The sequence below is a fragment of the Balaenoptera musculus genome, chromosome 2 (assembly GCF_009873245.2).
Source record: "Balaenoptera musculus isolate JJ_BM4_2016_0621 chromosome 2, mBalMus1.pri.v3, whole genome shotgun sequence".
NCBI lineage: Eukaryota > Metazoa > Chordata > Mammalia > Artiodactyla > Balaenopteridae > Balaenoptera > Balaenoptera musculus.
The window spans coordinates 45,427,623-45,454,038 of NC_045786.1; the positions used below are offsets into that span (position 1 = coordinate 45,427,623).

At 36.8% G+C, this 26,416-nt stretch overlaps 1 protein-coding gene across 9 annotated transcripts in view; it reads left to right on the forward strand.

Annotated features, from left to right (window-relative positions):
• The window catches only part of MCTP2 (multiple C2 and transmembrane domain containing 2), a 257,535-nt gene extending 231,391 nt beyond the window's left edge, over window positions 1-26,144 (forward strand). For 8 of the 9 annotated variants that reach the window (XM_036843935.1, XM_036843934.1, XM_036843931.1 and 5 more), the window contains 4 exons: window positions 4,332-4,441; window positions 15,902-16,011; window positions 22,118-22,215; window positions 24,393-26,144. In XM_036843935.1, coding sequence (XP_036699830.1) covers window positions 4,332-4,441; window positions 15,902-16,011; window positions 22,118-22,215; window positions 24,393-24,461 — 387 coding nt within the window. In that variant the 3' untranslated portion in view covers window positions 24,462-26,144. The remainder of the gene's footprint in view (window positions 1-4,331; window positions 4,442-15,901; window positions 16,012-22,117; window positions 22,216-24,392) is intronic. The other variant, XR_005018816.1, reaches the window with a different exon arrangement.
• Window positions 26,145-26,416: the final 272 nt, after the last annotated feature.

Consider the following 26,416-nt stretch of genomic DNA (forward strand, 5'->3'; position numbering starts at 1 on the left):
ACATAGACAAATGTGGACATAGACACATCACTTAACCCCTTTGTACCTTGGTTTCCTATTAATGGAAATGCTAGTATCAAAGACCATATAACATGTCCATTGGTATACTGGCAGATATAATTAAAGACCCATGAAATCAATAGTACATGTTTTAAAAGATAAAGTTTGCAGTGTAGAGAGTGAAAAGAACATTTGCTACTAGAATGATGAAAAGAGTAGAGGTGTGATGCAAATTGAAAGAACAAGACAGTAGTTGGTGTGGACTGGCCTCCCTAGGAAAGATTTCATGAAGGCCAGGAGTATAAGTTGGACCTTTAGATCATTCTGCTGGGGTTAGGAGGCCTGGAATCTTCCTTCTTCCTTCTTACTGTTTGATAATGCTTTTTCAGTGAGTAAATAATAATAATAAATATAAAGAGTACATGTTTAATGAATAATCAAGTACTGACAATCCATTTCTCAAGATAATTGTTGACAGACTAACTGATGAATGTCTGTTCACATTTCCTGTCTACCACTGGGACCATGATCACATCACTGATACATGTAAACTTAAGTTACAAACCTGCTGAAGAGCCTTCAGCTGTCAATAGTTACTTTTAGAAGACTATTTCTGGAAACATGATGTTAATTTACACAGCCCAAAAGATGTGTTTACAAATCTCTCTGTGCAGCATGACTTTTCTTTTAGATCAAATGACTGTTCTTCCACATTTATCTCATCTTCCATTCCAAGGTTTAATTATGCATGTATGAAAAAGGGCAAGGTAGGTATTAATGTGTTGACTTCAATAGCATCAATATATTAAAAACCTTGTGAAGAGTCAAATGATACCAGTCTTATTAGCATGCCGTCAAATGACTCAAACAGAATATCAAATAAGTTAATTCTGAAATTGTTGTACTCATACAATGCCTCAATCAATGAGGTATGATTATTACTAATTGAAAACTTTTCCAATACCCCGCCATGGTGACTTGAAATTATGATTTTTTTCATCTACTATATGGAATCAAAATAAAGCTTTTGCAAGTTAATTTGACAAACAATGAAATCTCTGACATCAGGAATGCTATTGTAAATTTAGTTTAAACATTTAGCATTGAGGGTTATTTAATTTTGTAGTGATAATGTGAATGCAGATTTTGATGAAGCACAGCATCAGGGCTAATAAGATATTCATATAAATTGAAGGGATCTTTGAAGCAGAAATGTACAATTGATAGATCATGGTGCCCTGATTATCCATGATTGCATACAGACAAGTGATAATGCACCACCAATTGAATTAGAAGCTGTAGTGCCCACATTTATAAATATTTTATGTATACAGAGTTGGGATAGCAACAGCAGTTTTCATGGCAGAGATATGTTCAGATATAAAAATATACTTCTTTCAGCATGGCAGTGTGCACTTTGTTTTTGCTGCCAGTCATCCATCCATCGGTCTGATTTTAAGAATGTTTGAAACCTTTGAAGAACTCTCAGTCAACTTAAACATTCCCCAAAGCTATTGAACTCTTGTGAAAAAGAGAAATCTTTTAAATGTTTGTTGCATTTTGGTCGTATCAGTTGGAATATTTTTAATCAAAAATTTTGATGACTGAAAATGCTAAGTAACTTCATCTTCGGAAGCCTTTAGTAGATGGAAGCGAATTTTACAAGAACTGGCATAAAAGATATTGAATTTTTTTTCTTTACAAAAGAAAGGGATATTCAGCACAAAGCAAACTGTGAGGTCAAATAGTTGACCTATTTGTGCATGATTCAGTGTTTAAGTTCTGAAGTTACACTTTGGATTATCTCAATTTGTGGGATAAAAAAAAATCTTTTGATTTTTAATAGGATAAATATAAATTCTACCCAGGAATGGAAGGAAATTGAGAAGCCATTAATTTTTCAGCATAAATTTTGTAGAGACTCATAGAGACAACTTATTTAAAGTTTTATCTTGAAAAAATATTGACAGAGAAAGTTCATATGAATGGATACAAGATATCGTGCCTTTGAAATTATTTGGGCAGAAATATATACAGATTTCAATATTTAAAATATAGAATTGAGAATATTCTTCATCTATCACATTTTTGCTGTGAATTTCTCTCAGTGCCTGGAGAGAGAGTATTTTTGTAATTAAAATTATGGCCTACAGTAGAGTCAATTAAAGGTGTCAATTTAATGACCATTAAGTGCAATTCTGAAGATAAGTAAGAACAATTTTATGAAATATTATAAATGAAAAGATGACATTAAAGAAGTACATTTTTTGGAAAAGTAATCTTAACATGGGACTATAAACAGATATAACTAGGAAACCAATTAAATATATGAATATGTAGCATGAATAATCATTCTTCATGTATCATTTTAAAATTCAGTTAATATAAGCACATCTCTTTTGTTCTAATGCATGTAAAATATATTTTTTTATTTTGAAACAGTGTCATTATGAAAATAAATAAAAATGAAATAATTTTATAGATCCACTAATAAACCAAGTTGTCAGTTGGTAAATATTTCAAAAATTTATAATTCTGATTACTTTCACTCTTAAAAGTGTACAGATATGGTTCATAAATTATGCTGGTACCCTAGATACAGTGGAATTCTTTGGCGTAGTCTTTAAATGTTGAATATTCAAACTAAAACATCAAATTCATTAAAAAGTAAAAGAACATTGTGAGAATCATTTATTATTTTGGTGTACTAACTCAGGCTTTTCTTCACAACCAGAACCTCCGCATTTGGCTGTTTCATAGGGGAAAAAAAAAAATCAGTCTACTAAAATAGGAAATTTTTATGAAATTGAGCCACATGGTAATTTGAGTCATTTTCCAAGAAATTGTTTTGACCTAAACTCTACACTGTTGAGAAGAGGAAGCCACTTTTGCCCTTTGGGTCAAATTCCCTGGTGCTTTCAAATCCTCCTTTATAAACATGAATGCTTCTGTGGCAGACAGAGATGGGTTTTCACCATTGTGCCCATTAATAGATGTTGGTGGATTGCTGAAGATGAATTAAGTCGCTCTGGCAATCTATCCGATTTTTGATGCAAACGACTTGAAGAATTAGAGTCAGTAAGAGAATAAGGGAAAGAAGAAATTTAAAATTAGAGTGAAAAAGTAAAAATGTCTTGTGAGTTTGACTTTGCAAGAGGAAGCAATGAGTATGACCTCTCCTTCTGTACAGAATGGCAGCATAAATGGGTACAGAACAGATGGTAGGAAGTTATTCAAACCAGCCCAGCACCCTTACTCAAAAGGGGGTAGCAATGGTACATTCTAACCTCAGCCCCTCTCTTTGCTCTGTTTCTGCCAGTAGCTCCATAAACAAGGGCAGATGCAGGAAGGGAAATTTGTGCTTTTTGACATTTCAGCCATATTGGTGCTTTTACCAGTCGCTGCAATCAGTATGAGGTGGTGTGTTTTCCTTCTTCCATCTGTGGGTCCAGTTTGATGGAACAGAGAATACAAGATGAGAATGAATTTTTTTTCTTTTGCTGCAAAGATTATTATAGAAATGGTCTCTTAAATTTAGAAGATATTTGCTCAATAATTTAGTACAATTCTAACCCAAGTAAAAGATAGAAAAAAAATAAGTTTTGTTAGATTTATTTGAGGTTTTAGGTACTATATGTTAGATGTGACAGCTACAGTGACCCAGCTAGGCCTGAGCTAAGAAGACACTAACTAAATCCCAGTTACAGTAGAGTTCATAAGGGAGCTAGAATATGGTATCAGAATATAAGAAATAGCATGAAAATGCCACTCTTCAGAGAATCATCATTTCTCCAATATGGGAGTAATTTCTAAATTATTTTTATAAACATTAGCTATCTAACATGGTAAAACACATTTTAGGTTTTCTATAAGCGAAGTAAGGGTAATATTCTTAGAAAGCTGAATTCCATATACAAAATCTGGATATCCAACATGCCTTATTGTTACCTGCTGGAAACCTTTCTGAAGGACTAATGGGAGAAGGGTAAGTAAGCTAACCTTGTGAAGACAGAAGAAATCAGGATCAGCCAATGGAAAGGACTGCAGAGAGAAGCAGCAACTCCACAGGGAAATGAAGTTCTTTTATCTGTGGGGCTCCCCTTCATCAGCTCATGATATTGAGGTAGCGACATGCTTGTGCACTACAAGTGGTCACATCTCACGAGTAGGCAGGGATTTGGGGGAGTCAATAAATAAGTTGTGAAAAACGTAAATTTATCTTCTGAAGTCACTCTGTTGATAATAACCATGTTATGATAATATGGCATAATAATTTCTATAGCAGACCAATAAAAATGAAGTAACTGAGTTAAATCTTTTATGTTTCTTAGGAATCTGAGAAAAAGGGCTTAATTGAAAGAATCTATATGGTACAGGATGTTGTCTCAACTGTTCAAAACGTCTTGGAGGAGATAGCTTCTTTTGGAGAAAGAATTAAAAAGTAAGTTCTACATTTGTGTTGTGAAGTGAAACTGCCATCCACTAGGACAAACGAGGGTGGGGAGTCTTAGGGAGGATAGGATCAGAAAATGCAAAAACAAAGAAAAAACAAAAGCAACAGTCTTGGGCCTTTTAACTTTGATTGGTGTGTACTTTGGGCTTGTCAATTTCACAGGGTGGCTGTATGGCCCAATTTACACCAGTTGTCCCAGCATAATTATTAATAGTGCCTCTATTCATTCTCAAAGATACTCTGGTTTAAGTGATAAACTATAGATTAAAAAATAGATTGTCCTATACAGAAATAAAGAAGGAAGCAAATATGCTTTAAAGGAGGCTTTTTCATCTGAATCACAGAATACAGTAAATGCCTTGAGTGAAATTTTTTTCTCTGTTCTCCAGAGAATGGTACCTAACTAGTAACATCACAGATGCAAAGATGTAAAGTTAATTCATCACATACATGGACAGCTTAGGACAGGAATCAACAAACTTTCTCCATAAAGGACCCAAGAGTAAATGTTTTCAGCTTTGGACTATATGGTTTGTGTCGCAGCTACTCAGCTCCCTTGTTTAAGTGTAAAAGCAGATAGTTGATATGTAAATGAATGGATGTGATATATATTCCAATAAAACTTTATTTACAAAAACAGATGTCAGGCTAGATTTGACTCAGCTCCAACCCATAGCTTGCCATCCCCCTACGTTAGGGCATAAAGGCTAAATTCTCTAATGGAGTCTCAATTGAGAAAAACTCTCTGTGATTCATGTTTTTATTTTTTATTTATTTTGTTTTATACATTGTGAACTCTGTGTAACTTGGTCTTCATTTGATACCAATGAACAGAGCAGGTTTTTTCTTTCTTTTGAATTGTAGATGTTTGTTTCCCCTTTAAATCCAGAGTTGTGTCAGCCATGTTGTTCTTTCTAAAGATTAATTAATACTGTTTCATATTTTACTGGCCATTCTAGTTTCTTTAAGTAAAGAACATAATATTTAGAAATTACATGGATAAAGAAGAGACTGAAATTAGTGCTAAAAGCCAAGTGAAATTTTGTCTATCAAGATGCAGGGAAATCAATAAGTGGTGATTAACATCAGGAAATATAAACAGCTAATATGGAACTTTCTGTCATTACTGATGTTATTCCTCCATCCCTTATTACATGAAATTGCCCTTGAATGTCCATTTATTGTTGGCATAGCAAACATGTTTCTTTTGCTTTAAAAAGACAGGTTTAAAGTCATCTTCAAATTTAGTGAGTTTTTACTGAACTTACACGTTGTTATTCCCATGAACAATGTCAAGAAAAATTAAAGAGCAGTAGGGGGCTTTGGTCATGTATATTGATATTTATCTGCTTTATTTCTCTAGGTTTCATATAAATTGAAAAATGATTCCTGAACGTACCCTCAAAATTGCTTAGCAAAAACATAAGTGACAGTAGAAAATAGTGAAATGACGAAGAAAGCATTTATAATTCTTCATTCACTCATTCAGCTATCAGTGTTTGAGTTTCAGGCACTGGCTTGGTTTAAGAATGAGAAATGCATCCACAATAACAATGATAATAGAAACATCAACTAATGTCATGTGCCAGCCAGATACTGTTCTAAGCCCTTTATACATAGCAACTTCTTTAAGGAGTTAGTTAAAGAAATTGGATTAAATGATTCCAACAACCCTACAGAGTAAGGATTGTTAGTATCCCCATTTTACAGATGAAGAAACTGAAGTACAGAATGATTAAATATGAAACCCAGATCACACAACGAGTAAGCCATGGATCTTGGGTTTGAACTTCCCCTCCTCACTTTACACTATAATGTCATTGTCCTCTGGGGATCTATTCTCTTTCTTCGTGTGTTTTTTAAAATAAATAATACTTTATTTTTAATTCATTTTTTTTGTTGTGGTATAGTTGATTACAATAGTATATTAGTTTCAGGTATACAAGATAGTAAATTTTTATAGATTATATTCCATTTAAAGTTATTATAAAATATTGGGTATACTCCCTGTGTTGTACAATATATTCCTGTAGCTTATTTATTTTATACATAGTAGTTTGTACTTTTTAAACCCCCGCCCCCGTCTTGCCACTCCCCACTTCCCTCTCTGTAGGAATCTATTTTCCAACGAGGGAGAAGAACACTAATAAGACAATTAGAATAGCATTGATGCTAGATAGAGGTTAGGTAGGATGCGGGGGGAAGTCCTACATCCCAGGAAGGTTGTAGGAGAGAGAGAGAGAAACAAAGGAAAGTTCTGAAGAAGCAACAACTTATCAGCATCTCTGAGAATGAGAAGAGCTAGCTGGGCACAGAGTTGATGAATGGGGGCTTCAGTAGGTGGGCACCTTTGTGCAGAGGCTCAAAGCCCAAGACTGTGCTAGATACAGGGAGATGGAGGGGCGTCAGTATGTCTGTGCCACTGGGGATGGACGTGGCAGAGCCTGGAAATGCGGCTGGTCATGCAGGGCCTTGAGTGGATGGAAAAGCAAATGAAAAAAATTGAGTGAGGGAGGTACTGGCAGCAAAGAAGATAAGAGGATGTGGAGCGGGGGCAAGACTGCGGCAAGAAGGCCATGTCCTTTGGTAAAAGTATCTCCATGTTTGAATGTCTGTTAATAGACAAATGTAGCTGTTGTGTAGTTGATAATGGTCAAGGAACTGTGTCTGATGAGAGGAGGGCAGAGTGATTTAAACAGGCCCCCAACTCTACAGTGCTTTTGACGGCGGCTGTGCCCGACACAGCTGTGGTGGCCACGTCTGAGACGTATTTTCAGCCATGAACAGAGCACTGTTCTACCCAGCTGCAACACAGGAAGGCACATGAGGCTCAACTCCTATTAATTCTTTGGCCATTCATTATTACAGTGACCTTAAAGTTCCCACTGGGCATTCAAGTACAACGTCATGTGTAACTCTGTTGGAATTCCATTGTAATTCAGTGCATAAGGACCAGGAAAACTTTTACCCAACTTTTGGCAGCTAACAAATAAATAGACTTACATAAATCTCTCAGAGCAAGGCTTCCCTGCTACTGACAGCGAAGACCCTGGTGATTTTGCATTTACATGGAGTGAACGGTATTTTCTTTTCTCTACATTCTCTAATTACCTTCTTTCATTGTATACAGATTTCAAATGTATGCATGCATCAGGCTAACATTTGCTTAACATGTGGCATTTATATTATCCCAGGGAGCAGACAGGGTGGGTCAGAATACTGAGGTATCTTGTATGTCCTGTCATTACAGAGTGGTGGCTCCAACACTTGTGTCCTTGAGTGGTGAGGGAAATCTCCACAGAGGAGATAGTGAAATTAAGGTAGACCTAGGACAGGGGAGTCTTCCCTGCAAATGTCCCAGAGTAAGGCTTAGAAGGCACATTCCTAGGAAGAAGAACTTCTTTGAAGTAATATTATGAAATACTAAGCAATGAAGATGAGAAAGCAGGATAAGTGAAGTTTGAATGACGGTGAGCACGTGGGGAATGATAGATTGATGTATCTTATATTTTATCTAAAGTTACATGTTTAAGGGACAGAGAATGAAGGCAGAAAGACCAAGGTGAGCATAGGAGACCAGTTGTGAGGGGAGAGTTCACAAACTAGGGTGAAAACCATGCATGTATGAAGGAAAGCATCATGTGGGTAAATCACAAAAGAATGGTCTACAGGATTTTATGACCCTCGTTTCTGTTTCCATGGGTAGAAGGGTCAGAGAACTTCATTCTTCCGTGCCTAGGAAATGAGGAAAATAATGACTTCATTGACACAAAGGTCAACTAGTGGGGCACCCAGTTGGGAGAGGAACTCTAGGATGGAGTTTTCCCCACCTTACTGGATGTGGTCACAATAATGTCTGGTTTTTGTTTTGAAATTTTGTCAAAGATATTCTTAGGATGTGTTAGTGAACCTGAAGAGTTGAATGAATGAATGGGGATTCCTTGGATTTTTTCATTCATTGAAAGGTTTGAGTCAGGGATTTACTATTTAGAATTTGGGGAGCTGCCAACTCAGGAAATCTGGGGATTTCTATGAAAATATTTAACAAATTGTTTAATTTTGAGATGGTAAGCTTTGATTTATCAGAGTTCTTCAATCTTGGGCCTTCTATGAAAGACAGGATACTCCACGGTAGCTGGAGTGATGGTCTAGTAAGTTTTTGAATGTTAGTGCCAATATCTTTGAATTAAGTCCTCAGTCTTACAAGCAGGAATATTCAGGGGATTAAATGAGTAAAATGTGCCATCTTACATTTTCTGAAATGTCTACTATACAGACAGTGAGTGTAGGCTCTTGAGCCAACTCTCTGGATTCAGATCCCAGTTCTGCCACTTATACTGGGAGTAAGTGATTGGGGCCAATTATTACCTTTTCTGACTCAAGTTCTCATCTGTAGAATGGGCATAATAATAATTCCTACTTCATAACATTCCTGGATGAATTAGTGCCTATAAAGAGTTTAAACCAGTGGATGGCCTTTAGTAATCACATAAAAATATTAACGATTATGAGTATTATTTTTGGTAAATTGCTTTGACCTTCTTCCTCTGTGTCTTAAATTTTTAAAAAATTGTGAAACATTTAAACATTTTACCACTAAAACTGTAGGTTGCCGAGAGAAAAATACATGACTTAACTGACTTGGCTGTTGGGAGGGCTAATCTGACAGGGTGTGTACAAATGTGTCTGGTACATATCTCCACTTTTAGCATCCAACACATAAACACACGTGACACACCATGCACTTGCACACAAGCAAACGATCATTGAGATCTTTATAAGGATTGCATTAATTGGGAAAAAATTGATATCTTGTTAAAATTTAAGTTTTCTAACATATGAATGTAATGTATTCCTTCATCTACTTAGATCGTCGTTAATTTATCTCAGTATTTGAGAGTTTTATGTATAAAAATTTGACACATTTTTGTGAGATACAGTCTGAAGTACTTGATTTGTTTCATGCTATTTTAAAGGGTATCTTTTTTTTCAGATTTCATCTCTACCTGTTTGTTACTGGGATATAAAAGTGAAATTAATATTCCTACATTGACTTTGAATCTATCAACCTTGATAAACTTAATTATATTAATTTTTATATGAAGATTATTATTCTGGATGTTGTATTACATAAACATATCATCCAGGAATAATTTTCTTTCTTTCTTATTTTTCAGTCCTTATACATTTTACTTTGTTTTCTTGCTTTATTGTACTGGCTAGTAGCTCCAGTACAGTGTTGAACAGAATTGTTGTTAGTGAACATTCCTTTCTCACACACGATCTCAGAGAGAAAGCTTTCAACATTTTACCCTTAAGAATGTTGTTTTCTGTAGGTTTTTGTAAAGGTGCTTTATTAGCTTAAGGAATTTCCCTTTTATTCCTAGTTTGCTGAGAGTTTTTATCGTGAATGTAGGTTGAGTTTTGTCAAACTTTTTTTCTGCATTCATTGAGATAATCTTATGGTTGTTTTTGTTTTCTCCTATTTTTGTTAATGTGGTATATAATTATGATTGATTTTCAAATATTAAACCAATCTTACATTTCTGGAATAAACTCAGCTTCATCATGCTATCCAATCTCTTTATATATGCTGGGATTTTATTTACAATTTTTTTGCCTAGGATTTTTGCAGCTGTGACCATCAGTGAGATCTGATATATAGTTTTCTGTTCTTGAAAATTCTTTATGGTGTGAAGGTTATTCTAGACTCATACAATAGGTGGGCAGTGTTCTCTCTTTACCATTATCTGGAAGAGTCTGTGTAAGCCTGGTGTAATTAATTCCTTTAAGATTTTATATAATTTTCTAGTGAAGTATCTGGGCCTGGAGTTTTCTTTCAGGGAAGATTTTAATTAAATATTCAGTTTCTGTAGTATATATAGAGATCTGTTCAGCTATTCTATTTCTTCTCATATCTGTTTCTGTAAGTTGTCATTTTCTAAGAGTTTTTCCATTTCATTTAAATTTTCTACTTTTTGACATGAAGTTGTTTATAAAATCCTCTTACTATCTTTGATGACAATAGAATCTGTAGCATTGTTCACTTTTTTATCCTCAAAATTGTGTTTTCCCTTCTTTCTTCTTGACAGTCATTTATCAATTATGTTAGTCTTTAGCAAGAACCATCATTTGCCTTTGTTAATCTTCCCTGTTGCCTGTTTTCTTTTCCATTAATTACTACTCTTATTTTTATTACTTTCTTCCTTCTAGTTTCTTTCAGATTAATTTACTATTCTTATTCTAACTCTTTAAGATGGATAACTAGATCATTTATTTTCAATCTTTCTGTTTTCCTAACGTAAGCATTTAAAGTGCTATAGTTTCCTAAATGCTTAGCTCCATGCCAAACATTTAGGCACTGATACTCATTATCAATTCACATTTAGTAAAAACTTTTTTCTAATTTCTATTTTTATTTCTTCCTTGCCAAGAAGTATATTGCTTAATTTCTAACAAATGGCCAACTTTTATAAATTTTTGAAAAGAAGGTTATTGAGTGTATTATTTTATATATATTCATTGATTAAATTTGTTGATGGTGTTCAAATCTTTTATACTCATACTGGTCTTTATTTTTGGTTCTTCTTGTATTAATTAAAGATGTGTGTTAAAACCTTCCACTGGGGTCATGGATTTGTCTACTCTTTGTAGTCTGATCAGGTTTTGCTTTCTATATTCTGAAGTTATGTTATTTGGTTTGTACATGTTAAAATTGTTGTATTTTCCTGTTGAATTGGATCATTAATCAATAGAAAGTGACCGATTTTAAAAATCGGCCTTAATATCTTGTTTAACTAATGATATGGCTATACCATCTTCCTTTTGATGCTTCCTTCATAATACAAGTTTTCTATCACTTTCTTTCAACCTGTTTATGTTTTAGATATCTCTCGTTTCTGAGAGTCACTGTCTTTTACTTGCAGCATGTAGTGCATGCAAATTTAATGTGGTTACTGATATACTTAGATTTAAATCTGTGGTTTTTATTGTGTCTTTTTTTCCCTTGCTCTGTTTTTTGGGTTTTTTTCATTATTTTCTGTAATTTTCTTCTATTTTCCTCTATATATAAGCACCCTTTTGCCATTTGTTGTTGTTGTTGTTACCCTAGAGTTCACAGCATGGCTTATTACCACAGTCTAATATTAATTGTTACTATTATCATCTTCCCAGTCAATTCAGTCAGTTAATCTATGTTCCATGTCTCTTCTCTTTGACATCTTCTATCTTTTTGCTCTTTGTGATGCCTTCTAAGTACTTTCTTTGGACTATCTTGCACAACCTTATTTCCTCTGATATTTAAAATCCAGTTTAATCCATGCGTGGGGGTCTTAACTTTAATCACTGTATTTCTTTTTAAAGTTCTCCTTGCTTTGTTTTCAAATCTTCTTGGTCATTTTCATCATCTCTTCCTTGACTATATTTTTAAGCCTCTGTTTTATGACTTTTAAATTATTAAACATTATTATTTAACATATTGTGTTTGCTTTCCGTATTTGAAGTCTTTTGTTTGGGATTTTGCTGTTACTTCTGCTGGCTCTTACTCATGATGCTGTGTGTCCTTTTATATTTTGCAGTTTTAATTATGAACTCATATTCCTTGGATTTGTGTGTGTGTGAAGCATACTCATATATCTGAGTTGATAGTGCATTTCCTTAGAGAGGATTATTGCTCGAGTCACTTTGGGGTGATCCAACCTGGGATCTCTTTTTTTAATTAAATTTTTTGCTGAGGCTTTTCAGAGTATACTGGTAGCATAAACTCAGCTGATAAATCCTGGCACTAGCATCGTGACACACAAGAGAGTTCTCTGCATCCACTTATATATGGTGGATTTGTCCCTCCCTTCCTTTCTTCCTTTTTTTGTCTCTGTCTGTCTGTCTTTCTGTCTGTCTGTCTCTCTCAATTCATCCTTACCCTGAAAATGTAAGTTTTATGCAGTGTTCTTCTACTTGAATCTTCCTTTGTGGAGGCCCTAGGCTTTATCTTCTGCCCTCCTGTGCAGGTAACAGATGCAGAAGTTAAAAATTTCAATATTTGGCAGAAATTATTAGAGTGAAATTGACTTTGGAGGTTGGTAATCTCCAGAATTCTTGCAATACATTTTACACTCTGATGTTGTCTTATTTTTATGTCAGCTTAATGGTGGCTTTCTCTTTTTTTTCAAGGTATTAAAAATTATTTAGCTATTATTTAACTTTTTTTAAAGGCAGGTTTGCTATTTTTAGAAAAGGAGCCATAATGTATATTTCTTTATAAAAAGTAGTTCCATAGTTTTTATTATCTTCAAAATGCTACCTGATATAATTAGCTTTTTTCATATTTATGTCACTTTTGTGCAATAACAACAAGAAAAATGAGGCTAGCTAACATTTACTGAATAATTACTATGTACCAGATATTGTTTTTAAGGGGTTTACATTTATTAATTCATTGAATCCCCTCAGCATATCTATAAAGTAGAAAGTCATTATTCCCACTTTACAGATGGGAAAATTAAAGCACAGAGAAGTAGAGTACATTGCTTAAGCCCACCTAATGGAAAAGAGACAGGTGCATTGCTACCTACCTGTGTATTGGCATCCAGGATCTGACACTTACTATGTCTCTGCTTTAAAAAGCAACAACAACGAAAACAAAAATAGGGCACACAGATTGGTATTTGTTTTTACTTGTTTATTTCAGTTTTAATTTATTGATTTTATATTTTTATTTATTTTGATTATGTGATATACATCCATTATAAAAGTAATCAAATCAGAAAGCTTCCCGTTATTCTCTATAGCTCCATCTTCCCTCTTTCTTTCCCTCTCCCCCCATCATATTGAGCTATCATTCACAGTTTGGAGTATATCCTCCAGAGGTTTTCTCAGTATGTGTGTGTGTGTGTATATAAACATACTTACATATTTCTGAAACTTAGTTTTTCACTGTATCTAGCTTTGAGCCTCTGTGTTGAGGGCAAAGGTATTTGTGTGGGTATTCTTTTCATATTCTCATTGTTTTTTAAAGCTGTATTATATTGCAGAGTGTAAATCTATTTAGTTTTTCCTCTTTATTTAGATGTTTAGATATTTATTTTATTTAGATATTACCTTATTGATGATACTGAAGCTATTTTCTTTTTTAACTATTACAAACCATACTGCATCACACATTCATGTACTATCCCTATGTCCTTGTGCAAAGATATTTGCAGGTTAAGTTTCTTGCCCTGGCATAACAGGGGCATTTGTGGCATCCATAACATTTTCTCAAATATTGTGAGGTTGCCTACTAAAAAGTTCTACTACAAATTCCGCTATGTAAGAGAATAGTCAGGAATGGACCTACATATATGTAGACATTTAAAATAACATAGAAAGCAGTATGATAAAGGAGTGGAGGAAATATTGATTATTCAAATTCTTGGTGTCAAGTCACTTGACTAGGGGAAGTCTTTTACAAGAAATACCAAATCTAAAAATCAACAGGGAAAAAAATTGATGAATTTGGTCATGTAAAATACATAATTTTTATCTTTAAAAAATTATAAATGAGATTTTTTAAAAAGACAAAGCAACAAACTGGGAAAACGTTTGCAACAAATATGACAAAAGACTGATTTCTTTAGTATCCAAAGAGATTTTATTTGAGGAAAACATCAAAGGGAGGGAAGGGATAGACAAATAGTAACTTCTTTCCTTTTTTGTTTTTTGTTTTTTTGTTTTTTTGAGTTTTTACAATGTGCTAGAAGCAGAGCTAACTTTTGTTTTTTTTTTTGGAAACAAACTTAACATAAAAATTTAATATGAAAACTAAGCTAACCATCTTTCACGTGTTACCAGAGCTATTGTAAATGCAAGTACCTGTTTAATTCTAGCAAAACTCTATGCTATAGGTATTATTATTATTCCCATTCTTTAGAGAAGAAATTATTGTTCAGATTGATTGAAACACTTTCCTCTAGTCACTCAACTTTTAGAGGTAGAGCTTGAACTCAAACCCATGTCAGTTTGCTTATAAAATCAATTTTCTTAAGCACTTCCCTAAATAGTTGCCTCTGGCAAGGAAATAAGCTGGATATCACTAAGAAATACATTAGAATGACCAACAATCATATTAAAATGCATTCATCTTTACTTATAATTTAAAGAAGTGAGACATTAAATACACACACATGTGTATATAATATTGTATCTCTCCATAGGCAAAGATTTAAAATATTAATAACAATTTTTAACAAGAGGGTGAGGTATAACTGGATTGGTCTTATATTTTTTAAATTTGTTATTGAAGTATAGTTAATTTACAATGTTGTGTATGTATGTGTGTATATATATATATATATATATATATATATTCTTTTTCAGATTATTTTCCATTATAGGTTATTATAAGATACTGAGTATAGTTCCCTGTGTTATAGAGTAGGTCCTTGTTGTTTACCTATTTTATATATAGTAGTGTGTATATGTTAACACCAGACTCCTAATTTCAGGCTTGATTTGCTCATCTGTAAAAGGGGGATAATCCTTACTTGTGAGCATTACAACCTAAATATATAAAAAACATCTTAGGACAGGGGCACATATTAAGTGCCCAATAACTATTATAAGCTGCTCTCCCCAAATCCCCTAACACCCACCCCCCCCCAATAAAAAAGACAACAGAAATAAATCTTTCATCTCAGTGAAGATGAAGGGCCAGAAGAAGAAATGCCCCAGACACTCATGAGCTTTCATCAGGGCACTGGATTTAACGATCACTTTCTAGGATTGTGCAAGGATTTCCATAGTACATTCAGTTCTATATCCCATATTCTAGATCTCAAGTCAAAGCAGGCAATAGATAGAACAAAAGGAGCCAAGGGCCTTGTGAAAATAATATACAGCAACATTCCTTACATTGTCTATGGGTTGGTGGTGTAATGGTTTATAGCCAGATGCTCCCCAGTCCATTTCAGGGCGTTATTAACCTTCTGGAGTCAGTGAGTCTGGAAATTCTAAATATAAGTTATTAGAAAAATGCAAAAGCACTGTACTAATATACTCCCTTTTCTCAATGTTTACTGGCAACCACGTGTTAATTGAGAGAGAAATATTGACTTTGAAGTGACCTAACTCACCTTTTGTTTTGAAGCTCTGCATGCACAGAGCCACATAACAGTATTTCAGTGTTTAATCACTTTTGAGAGCCAAAGTCTTCTCTTCAGTACTGTCGGTTCCAGGAAGGCAAAGTCACCAAGATTCTGACAAGCCGAATGGCAGTTGGTCTTGTGACTTTCTCCTCAAGAATGTTTTTCCAGTGCCCAATCAGTTTGGCAGACTTTTATCTCCAAGTTTTGAGAAGAAACATTTCCAATAGACCTTTTTCATGTGTATAAACTAAGAAGTAAACATGGCAAAATGAATCTACAGCTGTTCTTGAGCATCAGAGAAAATGACATGTATGTGGTTTGTCTACAGCACATTTAACTGGACGGTCCCATTCCTTTCATTCCTGGCCTGTTTGATACTGGCAGTTGCCACCATCACTTTGTATTTCATTCCACTGCGGTACATCATTTTAATCTGGGGTAAGTTTGGCACGGTCCTTTTGCTAGCAATCAATTCCAGGTAAGAACCAATTACTCATTTTTAAAGTGTGGCTATAAACTTTAAATGTGCTCTTGTTGGCAGTTAAACATGAGATTAAGAAAAGTATTTGGGGAACAAAAACTTCCAGGACCTCCCTGAAAAGGCCAGTTACGTGAAGGATCAGCATAGATATTTATAGGCCTCTTGCATAATTGCAATCAAATAAAAATGTGATTGTGCATGCTATTTCCCTTTGGGCTTTCAGAGTCATAAATACTCTTGAATAATATACTGCTGTGGCCCAGTAACTTTCAGGAAACACTGTTATTCAGAGTGAGCAAACACCTGCATCTTTCCCTTTATATTATGTAAAAGTAGATCTAGCCACTGCTAGCCTGCTCCTGACACTTTATCTCCCCTGGAAGGAAAAAAATAACCTAACCCAATACTTAAATCCAGAAGCAGTGAGGTGAAAGGGAGGGACCCTCACTGACTACCTAACCAGTTCCTGAAAGGAAAGAAAAAGCTATTATTTACCAGGGGAAATGGTGAGCCTATATAAAGTTTAGCTGCTTTTAACAAAAGTAGAAACAAAAACAGCAAACTGGAAATAAATTTCAGGACTTGATTTACTACTCAAGCTAGCAATTGGAAAAATTACAAGCAACTTTGTGAATATTTGTGTCTCTTGCTGGGTGGGCGCTGGGTTGATATAAGGAGAGTGCATTGCAGTTAATTGGAGAAGCAATCAACCCTTTTCTGGAAGAATCTATCAGTTCTGGTTTTCCATTGCTCAGCTCCTGTGACCACTGCTCAGTTCTTTTTTTTTTTTTTTTTTAATTTTATTTATTTATTTTTGGCTGTGTTGGGTCTTCGTTTCTGTGCGAGGGCTTTCTCCAGTTCCAGCGAGCGGGGGCCACTCTTCATCCCGGTGCACGGGCCTCTCACTGTCGTGGCCTCTCCCATTGCGGAACACAGGCTCCAGACGCGCAGGCTCAGTAGTTGTGGCTCACGGGCCTAGCCGCTCTGCGGCATGTGGGATCTTCCCAGACCAGGGCTCGAACCCATGTACCCTGCATTGGCAGGCAGACTCCTAACCACTGCGCCACCAGGGAAGCCCCACTTCTCAGTTCTTAACCATAGTTACTTCTAGGGATCTTCAGATGTTAAGAGAGGTTCAGAGAAGTTCTGAATGTAAGTGACTGTGTTGAGATGCATTCATCTTTAAGCAAAAGCTGAAAGCCTGCAAATGCCAGGGAGAGGGGGAGCTATAATATTTCTAAAACCATTAAATGTAGACCATTTCCAAAGAGAACCCAGGCAGAATCCTGCTGATGAGGAAGGCCAAACCTAGACATTCAGAAATGGGTAAAGTCATGGGAAAAATGGAATAACTCATAACATTTCAGAAATAGAATGATTTTGAGAGAGCATAATCCATTCATAATCCATTCTCTATTTTATCCAGGAGGTGAAAATCCTATTATATAAAGTCTCTCTCCTTTGTAACAAGCCCTAGAAAAGGAAAAGATATTCTAACTCCCTCTTCAGGGGTCCATTTTAATACTTGATGACTCTTACTCTTGGAGAAAGTCATCTCATATCCATGCTTAGTTTTTGTTTGTTTTTCTGTTGTGTTTTTCAGTTAGCACATTGGCCCATATTTGACCTTTAGGAAAGAGAGCATGGAGCTTTTCAGGGGCCCATTGATTAAGAAGGAATACGTATTTTGTAAAAGCATTTCCCTGAATACTCATATACTACTGAATGTTATCTGTATAGATTGAATAATCTCATTCTTTCTTGTTTTTCGTTAAGTGTTAGTTTCTCAGTCCATTTGCTGATCACATTTAAAACACAGATCTTAAAACTGTTGTCTGACCCTAACAAGAACTTGATACAAAATTACAACTATTTGGCCAGTGTTTTGCTCTTTTTTAAGTTGGTGTGAGTTGACGGTCAGCTTGTTAAATACTGTTGCACATGTTTTCTTCATCCTTCTGGTATATACTTGATTTGCTTTTCTGCATCTCTCCATCCAGAAAGAAGACTATACTATATTTCTTCCTTAGATTGTCAGTATTGGGATACCAATCCATCTTTCAATTTACCCCACATCCCTTTGACTTCTCGTCTTATCCTTCAAGTTCTTGGCAGCTTTTCAACACCAACTTTTTGCATCTACTTAATGAGACACTGTTCTATTTATTGTTCAGCTTATGGATGAAATTATGAAATAGCATGGAGTTTAAGATGCTCTCCTGGATGAAAATAACCCTTTGATCTTTATGTTCTGTGTCTCATTCTTTAGTTTTATGTTCTAGACAGAGGTTTATAGTTTATTGATGAGCTTACCATAGATAAGCCTTGACTTATCACATGATCTGTTGCCTCTTCTCATCATGTAAAACCTGCCATACCATCATGGAATATATTCTGCCATTCTGTTAGGACTTATTCTTTTCCAAGACAAGTTAGTTATTAGCTAGCACAGATCCAGGATTTTCCTTTGCACATCTCTTACATGATCATATTCTTGGCAGAGAATTTATCATGTAGAAGAAGACAACTTTATACGTCTTAAATTTCTAGTTTTCCTTTTAACCTTATTAAGCATCAAAAGACTATTTCTTATCCTAAGTTACTTACTCATTTTCATTGAGTCCTGAAGTGGTGGATAAGATCCTTAAATTTTTTTGTGCAATGTTTTTTAACCTTTTGGAACAAAATTTTTTAACTCTGTGTTCATATTTCCCTATTCTTTACATCCAAATAACATTTTTGTATAAGTATTTATTAAGTAGCACAATTATTTAACATAAGTCTATGAAAGCAGCCTAGTTTCATGATGGCTGTGGGGAATATTCCTTGACTCACCAACTTTATTGTAAGGTTTTAAATGGTGAGATACTTTCTTTCCTCTTTAACCGTATAATTCCTAGTGCAGCTACATATAGGTAGTAGATCTTTAGTGGGCACTTGGCAAATATTTTATGAGTGGATGAGTCTGCAAGTTTAATACCTGTGATCTACATAGATGGCATTTTTTGAGCTCACCACCTCTCTTATTTGGGAGTGTAATTATGAAAATTAAGTTAGAAGTGGTTTAAGAGGGAATTTTCTCTAGAAAACTGTATCTACTGAATTTCAGTCATTTGTTTGTTGTATGTGTTTCTAGAAGGCAAGGCACCTTTGAGGATTAGATCCCATGGAGGTTTTCTGTACCTTTTGAGAGGTTTCCCATATTCCTTCCATTCTGTTCTTCATCATAGATGCTCTAATTATACTTTTTCAGTTCTGATCTTAGCCACTTCTGATTTTCCCAGGTAGATTACAAACTCCCCAAGCCAGATTTTGAGCTTCTGGAAAGAAACTGTGACTTATTTAACTTTGTACCTCCATTTGATAGTACAATATATATCACATGGAAGACACTTAGTGTTTGATACAGGAGCAAGCAAGGACCCTCTGCCCCACCTCACCCACCCCCACCAATATTTTGCAGTCAAGGCTACATGCCAGTCACTCATAAAATGTTCTAATTCAGTTTCAAGTGTTTATTCCCTATTGACCGTATGTGCAAAGCAGCCATGCGATTTTTCCTCTCTCTTTCTCCGAGTGATTTATTTTTTTAACCAGAGGGCTCATTCTAATCCACTGATCTATTCAATCTATCATCACTAAATGATAGTGTCTTTCCCAAATGTTAATCCCTTGGTATTTAAATCCCACTTTCTTTCTTTGGCTAAAAACAAAACAGATAAAAATTCACAGCAGATATGCTCTATCTGTATTGTTTAGGTTAAAAAATCTAAAGGTACATCTAGCATGCTACTGGAGAAACCCACCACTTCCAAATTTGGTATGTAGTCACATACCTGCCAGTATAAAGACTCTTCCATCACCGCCTGCTTTGTTTTCTTGGCTTATTGACATCTACAGTAATGATGGTAGCTCCCTTCATTGTGGTGGAATTTCAGATTATAGAATCCTCTTGCCTTTGTTGTCCAATGTGATTCTCCCTTCAACCCAAGGAACTATATAATATAGGTCTTTATTATTCAAATTTTAATATAAGAAATCTAAGGCTCAGGGAGGTTAAGTAATTTGTCTGAAACTACAGCTAATAATATATGGTGAGGCCAGAACTGGAACCCAGCTATTCTTGTTCCCAAACCCTTGTTCCTTGCCCAGTTGCCCTTTAAAGATGACCACGGGCTCTATGATCCCCCCTTGACACTTGGTTTTACACGGTAGATAATATGGTGGAATTACTGACATTTGAGCCTGTGACATCTTAAAAAAACAAGGTGTGCTTTTGAAGCACGCAATCTGAGTTTCTTATAATTTTTAATCTAACAAAGTTTTTCAAACATAGACTGTCGGAGTGCTTTGTGGACTTCTTCTGCCCTTATTGGTGCATTTGAGTTACTGGGCAGGTTTATAATCTTCTCAGTGACTAAGAATGCAGTGTTTTGATCGGCTGTGGTATTATCCCTGCCTGGCGGTTCCTTGTAGAGACTCCAGATGCGCACACTATATATAATTAACAATAGAAGATATATCTTTCCTCAATACGTCTTTGTCTCCCTTCATCATTTTGCTTTGTCTGTTTTCTTTTGCCAAAAAGCCCATGCTACAATTAAATGTCTTTAGAATAACACAGTGGAGAGTATTTTAAAGGAACACTGGGGGAAATTTTAGCTAGAAACATGAAGCTGCCTGTGGAGGTAGAGGGAAGAAAGGCATAGAGTGACTTTGACTTGAGAAAAAGGGGGTTATTTGCAGGAAGTCTTCCCCAGCCCAGTCAACAAGCACCCTTGACTTATGAACCTGGCCAGCTCCCATTTGCCAAGCAGATGTGAACCCGACTGTCTCTAATGGAACTACTAGGAGTTTGGCATTGCGTCAGGGGTAATGGCTCACAGAAAGTCCAGTTCTTAGATGAAGGCAAAATAATATTTAATGAAAGAAGAAAAACATCAAACCTCTTCTCTGTTGTGGACTATTGAACAGGTAAATGTTACCTTGCCTTCAGAGTTAAGAGCCAGTCAGGGTACCACCAATGTGAACATTCGTTCAGCATCACGGAGATTGACAAGGACTTCAGATACGGTCCTTGATAAACAAGCACTCTGTGGGCAGACTTCAGAAGGCCACCTTCTGCTTCTAAGACTTGGCACAAAGGGTTGACATTTAGTGAAAGACCACATTTATAAGCTCTGGCTACAGGCACACACACCTCCAAGAAGCTCCTAGGAGCGGAGTAGGAGACAAAAGCTGGTGGAGGGGCGCCTTCCTCTGAAGAGGGAACCGTGGGCAGAGCTTGTCCTGGACGTGCCCACGTGCCCAAGGTGCCGCCACCAAGGACAACTTAAAACGTCACACCCCCTTCTAATTACCGTTGTCCTAAATCAGCCGCACCGACTTCATGGCCTAGCCAAACCCTCGCACCAGTGCCACGGTCCATAAATTAAGCTAGCAACCACAGTAAGATAATTTTCCAATAATAACTTTTCACAGTTTCCTGCAGCATCAAAGTAAAATCAACATGTCAAGTTCTGTTCTGCAGTGAGAGAAGAGAAACCTGTGAAAATGAGTTGGACGGGGAGCGGGAGATAGATTTCTTGTGGGTTCTTTTTAACAACAAAAAAACAACTCCCACCCTCCACCTCCCGCTGCTAGGTTTGGTCCAGAGCTCCCAAGCAGAGACTTGTTTGGGCTAGTGAGGGCCTTTTCCCATCTGGGACATTCATTTTCCTAGCAGAGCAGGCTGTTAATCAGTGTCGTCCAAAAAACCAGTGAGCTCCACAGTTTTAGTGTGTGTTTCTGCCGCCCTGCTGATGGGATTGTAATGGGATTTTCACAGCTGAAGAAGGCAAAGCCCCTCTCCAACGATCCCCCTTTCCTTCCTCCAAGAAAAGACATTTGTGAATGATTCCACATGACAGCAACGTGTGCATGACTTGAGGTCCAGTAATTGTTTTCACACTAATTTTTACTTGTGATTGCTTCCCCTCTCCCAGTCAGGTGAGTTTTTAAAGATAGATGGATAGAGAGACATCAACAGACAGACAGAGATCTCCCGATATTTCTGTTTTTCAGGCATAAATAAATTTACTAAGAAGCTTCGAAATCCCTACGCCATCGACAATGATGAACTACTAGACTTCCTCTCCAGAGTTCCGTCTGATGTTCAAAAGGTATGTAATGAATGCTCACCACCAACAGGGGCCCCGACCCTGAAGTCTGGCCTGCCCCAGAGCCAGATGAGCACAGGACTGTGCTTGTGTGAGTCATTGAGATAACGAATCAGAAAATCCTTAAAGAGGCCTGCCTTGCAGGGAGGTGGCAAGAAAACCTTTGTCCAGAAGCATGAGATGATTGGGGAAAATTATCCGGAAAAAGAGCTACTTAAGAATGATCTGGAACTCACACTGCGAGGCTGTAGTGCAGTGAGGTTTGCCCCTTTTCTGATCGTTTGCCTTCCCAAAGAGGATAAGATGGGCTCAGCGAGTAGGAGAGCATGAGATCCAGAGCTGGAGGAGGCCTGCTTATTTTCCCCCTCTTCCGGTTGGCAGGCATTCTACGGGAAGTAGGGGGCAAGAGGATTACTCTTTTGATTCTTCTTTGCGCTGATTATCTCCTAGGCCACCCTCCTATCCCTTTCCCTTTGAAGACTTAAAGATGCTGAGGGCAAAGCCCCCGCTTACTCTAATACACATAGAGACAGAGACAGCATGCAATAATTTGAGATCAATCAGAAGTATTATTCACAGGTAGTGGTCACTTAGTCCAGCAGTGTCCCTTTTCTTTGGATACACAGAGCTTAACCAAGGCAATAATACCGGAAAGTCCATAGAGCAGCCTAATTCAGGCCCCTGCAGATCAGTCTGCTATAAATCCAGAGGCGGGAGGGCAGGCAAAGACCTCTCTAATGGAGAAGAGAAATCATAGAATAGCTAGATGGGGAGACCGTGGCATGAAATGCCATCATGACGATCAAAGACACAATCTTTTATTATCTGAGAGAATCCCAAATCAAGTATCAATTTCTAGGCCACTGTACCATGATTCATTTCCCGGCAGCTCCGGGTGCATCGCAGAGACGTAAGGCTGAAAGGCCCCAGAGAGTTTCTTTCCCCTTCATTCCAACTTCTAGAGATTAAAATAGACCTTGTGATGCTTTTTCTTTTAACCTTCATTTAATGATATAATTATCTATTAAAATGCATTCTATAAATATGAATTTCCTTGTTAACATTGCATTGCATGATTGTAAAATAGTAACTTGGCCCCTGTTTGTTTGGCCTTGAAGATTGGCAGGCGTGTCATCCCCTAGGGGACCTTCACAAGACACTCTAAAGAAAGCATGCTTTTTTCACATATCTGCTTTCCACCAAGTGTAGCTCAGTTTATGTGATGGGGTAGGATGTCCTTGGGGAGTTTGGCACAAATACTCAAAATAGTGAGCACATGTGATCTGTAATGCAATACTTTAAATAAAGCCATTCCACCATCAGCCTATCAAAGCCCACACACCAAAGCAATACGACTGCAACGTACCATCACTTGAGTCACAATGTGAGTTTGTGCCTGCATCCTTGAAGAATGGAAATTCCCATCAAGCCCCCGCTAGGGATTATCTGTGCACAGTTTGGGCACCAGCCCTGAGCGAGGTCATCCAGTTGGAGTTGGCGTGAATACAGAGGGGTACAACAAAAGAGCATTTGAGGAAGATGTACAGTAAGCTAGTAAGATCTCCGTGTATCTCCAAGAGCACTTGCTAATAACACAGTAGACAGTTTGCCACTGGGGACTCCCCACATGTTCATATTTGTCACAGATGTTTTAGCCATTACATTGTAAATGAAATTCATTTATAAGAGAAATCTTTTATTAGTCTGGGGCCAGCATTAATTTCAACATTTCTGCCCCCTCTGGCAAAAGAAATGTATGTAATTGGCAGAGATTTTTTCCCCCAAGATTTTAGATATTTCTAAATGAATAATTCTTAGTAAGTTGCTGTATCATATACTAAGATAAACATTCCCAAGAGGCTGTTATTAAGCTCTTTTCTGGTTGAACACGGGCATACACAGAACTAAAACCATCTAGCAGTGCTGAGAGCAGGTAGAAACCCAGAAACCCATGCATCTCATTAGAAAAATCTGCTTTTAATATTTTGGTTTCAAGAAATGATGCATGACTCTTCAAATCCTTCCTGCAATTAATCCCTCCATGTTCCTGTGTTTAGAAAATGATTCATTACCTTTGAACCTTCCTTCCTTTGCCTTGGTGTGTCCTCGGGGAGCCATTAGCACACTGTGGTGAGCTAGGGTTACCTAACTGCCAGCGTCACGTCTGTCTGTTTTCACAGGTGCAGTATGCAGAGTTGAAGCCCGGCAGCAGCCAGAGCCCCCTTCGGAAGAAGCGCAGCGCGCTCTAGGACACACGCCGACTTGGACGCCAGCACCCGATTCCGTGTTGGGTTGATTAGACCAATATTCTCTCTCGTTCAGTGGTATCCGTGGTGTCAGTCTGCAGTGCGTGCTGTGTGGAGCCCTGTCTGTATCCGCCCCCTTCTTCGTGGCACTGATGCACGCACGTGTGTGTGCATCCATGTGCAGGGGCGTCCTGGTTGCTTCTTGAGTCAGCCCAGCAAAAGGGAACAACCCAGAGACGGTAAAAGACTCACATCCCTTCTCAAATAGGAGCTAAAGCAAGGCTTCCATGGGTCTGAGCACCCTCCTTGAGAACAGCCAGGAGGCCACTTGGATTCGAGCATGACTTTGAACTCGTTTTCACACATCCGACAGATCCTCATTAAGATTCAGTTATTTTCACTCCCCACCCCTGCACTCCTTTCAGATGATTGTTCATGAGTCCGTTTTTTTCTCTGAGTTAACAAGTCCTTGATAGATAGTCACCGTCCACCCAAATAATGTATATTATAAATAGATTTTTAAAAATAATTACCAGGATTAGCCCAATTCTTTAGGGATCTTTCAGCCGTAATTACCAAAGACCTATATGTAAAATTTCAGTAAGCTGCTTGGTGCTGGATGCCAGCCTGCATCGTGGTCCGTTGCTGGCAATGGATGCCCCAGGAAGGCCCCAAGGGATCATTCACCCAAAACCTGAAGGTTTCATGAAAGTATGTCGTTGCCTCAAATAGCCATTTCTTCTGACTTGACTTTTTGCTTATCTCCCAAATAAAATCTCAATATTATAGCTTGAGAAAGAGGGGGAGGGGAATGACTGAATGAATTCTGAGAAGCGTTTTGAAAGATAAAGGCTGAGGAGCAAGGGACCAATGTATGTGGCTGCTTATCTGATTGTCATACTCCCTTCATTTGCCTGCTTTTTTAAGAAAGTAAAAATGCTGTAGCAATCCAAATGGATCTTTTGTTCCTGAGCAAAATAGGCTACACATAATAAAAATATATCTCAGAACCCCATTCCTAGAAAAGTACCACCCGGAAGTCTTTTTGAGTATATCAGTCTTCACCATTTCACCGTAACCCCCTGCAAGTAAAAATCCCAATTTTTATGCATATATAAAATGTATACAAATACCTTTCTGTTCAAATGATATTTAAGTTGTAAAGACTGTATTTTGTTGACACATACTTTGTATGTGCAGATTTATATATATATAATATATATATATATGTATTGTAAAGAAAAGTTGAGGTAAAAAGATCTAATAGTGAGTTTTACTGTGTTTTTTTTTTTCCTCTCTCTGTCTCTGGGTTGTAATTTAATAATCTTCAAACAAAATGTTTATGAAAAATGCCGAAGATTCTAAACCTTATCATCCTGTGTCTGTTTTTCTTCATATTCTATCTTCCTGGGTTGCTTTCTGGCTGAGCCAGATTTCTGCATGATTTGATTTACTTCAAGTTAATGAAGCTGGCTGAAAAAGAACCTTGCAGAAATTATAAAAGCTCCAGTAAATCTCTGAGTTGTACATACAATAGATACCCAAGAACCTCTTTTGTTAAACCAGTTAATCTTCTGTGTAAACAATGCCTCATTGTCTCACTCCCAACTACCATCTAGTTTATCATAGTCTGTCATTTTGTAACGACCTAAGTCAGACATTTTTAAACAGACACGTGAGATCTGATCAGTCATTTGAATGAAAACTTTCAGCAGCAGAATAACCCCTTATTTATTTAAAAGTGGAACCAATACTTTATTGTTGTTCTCTTGCAATAGAATTTCAAAATGAAATAATTCGCCTGAAAAGAAGGCATCATTAGTTAGACTTATCTCTTCTGTAGTCCCTCTGGAATTTTCAGCATTAAGTTTAGGATACAAACAGCAGCTGGGATGCAAGAGCAGGGACAGAATCAACCTTTAGTAAACTGTATGGAAAACAATTGTTAATTGATTAAG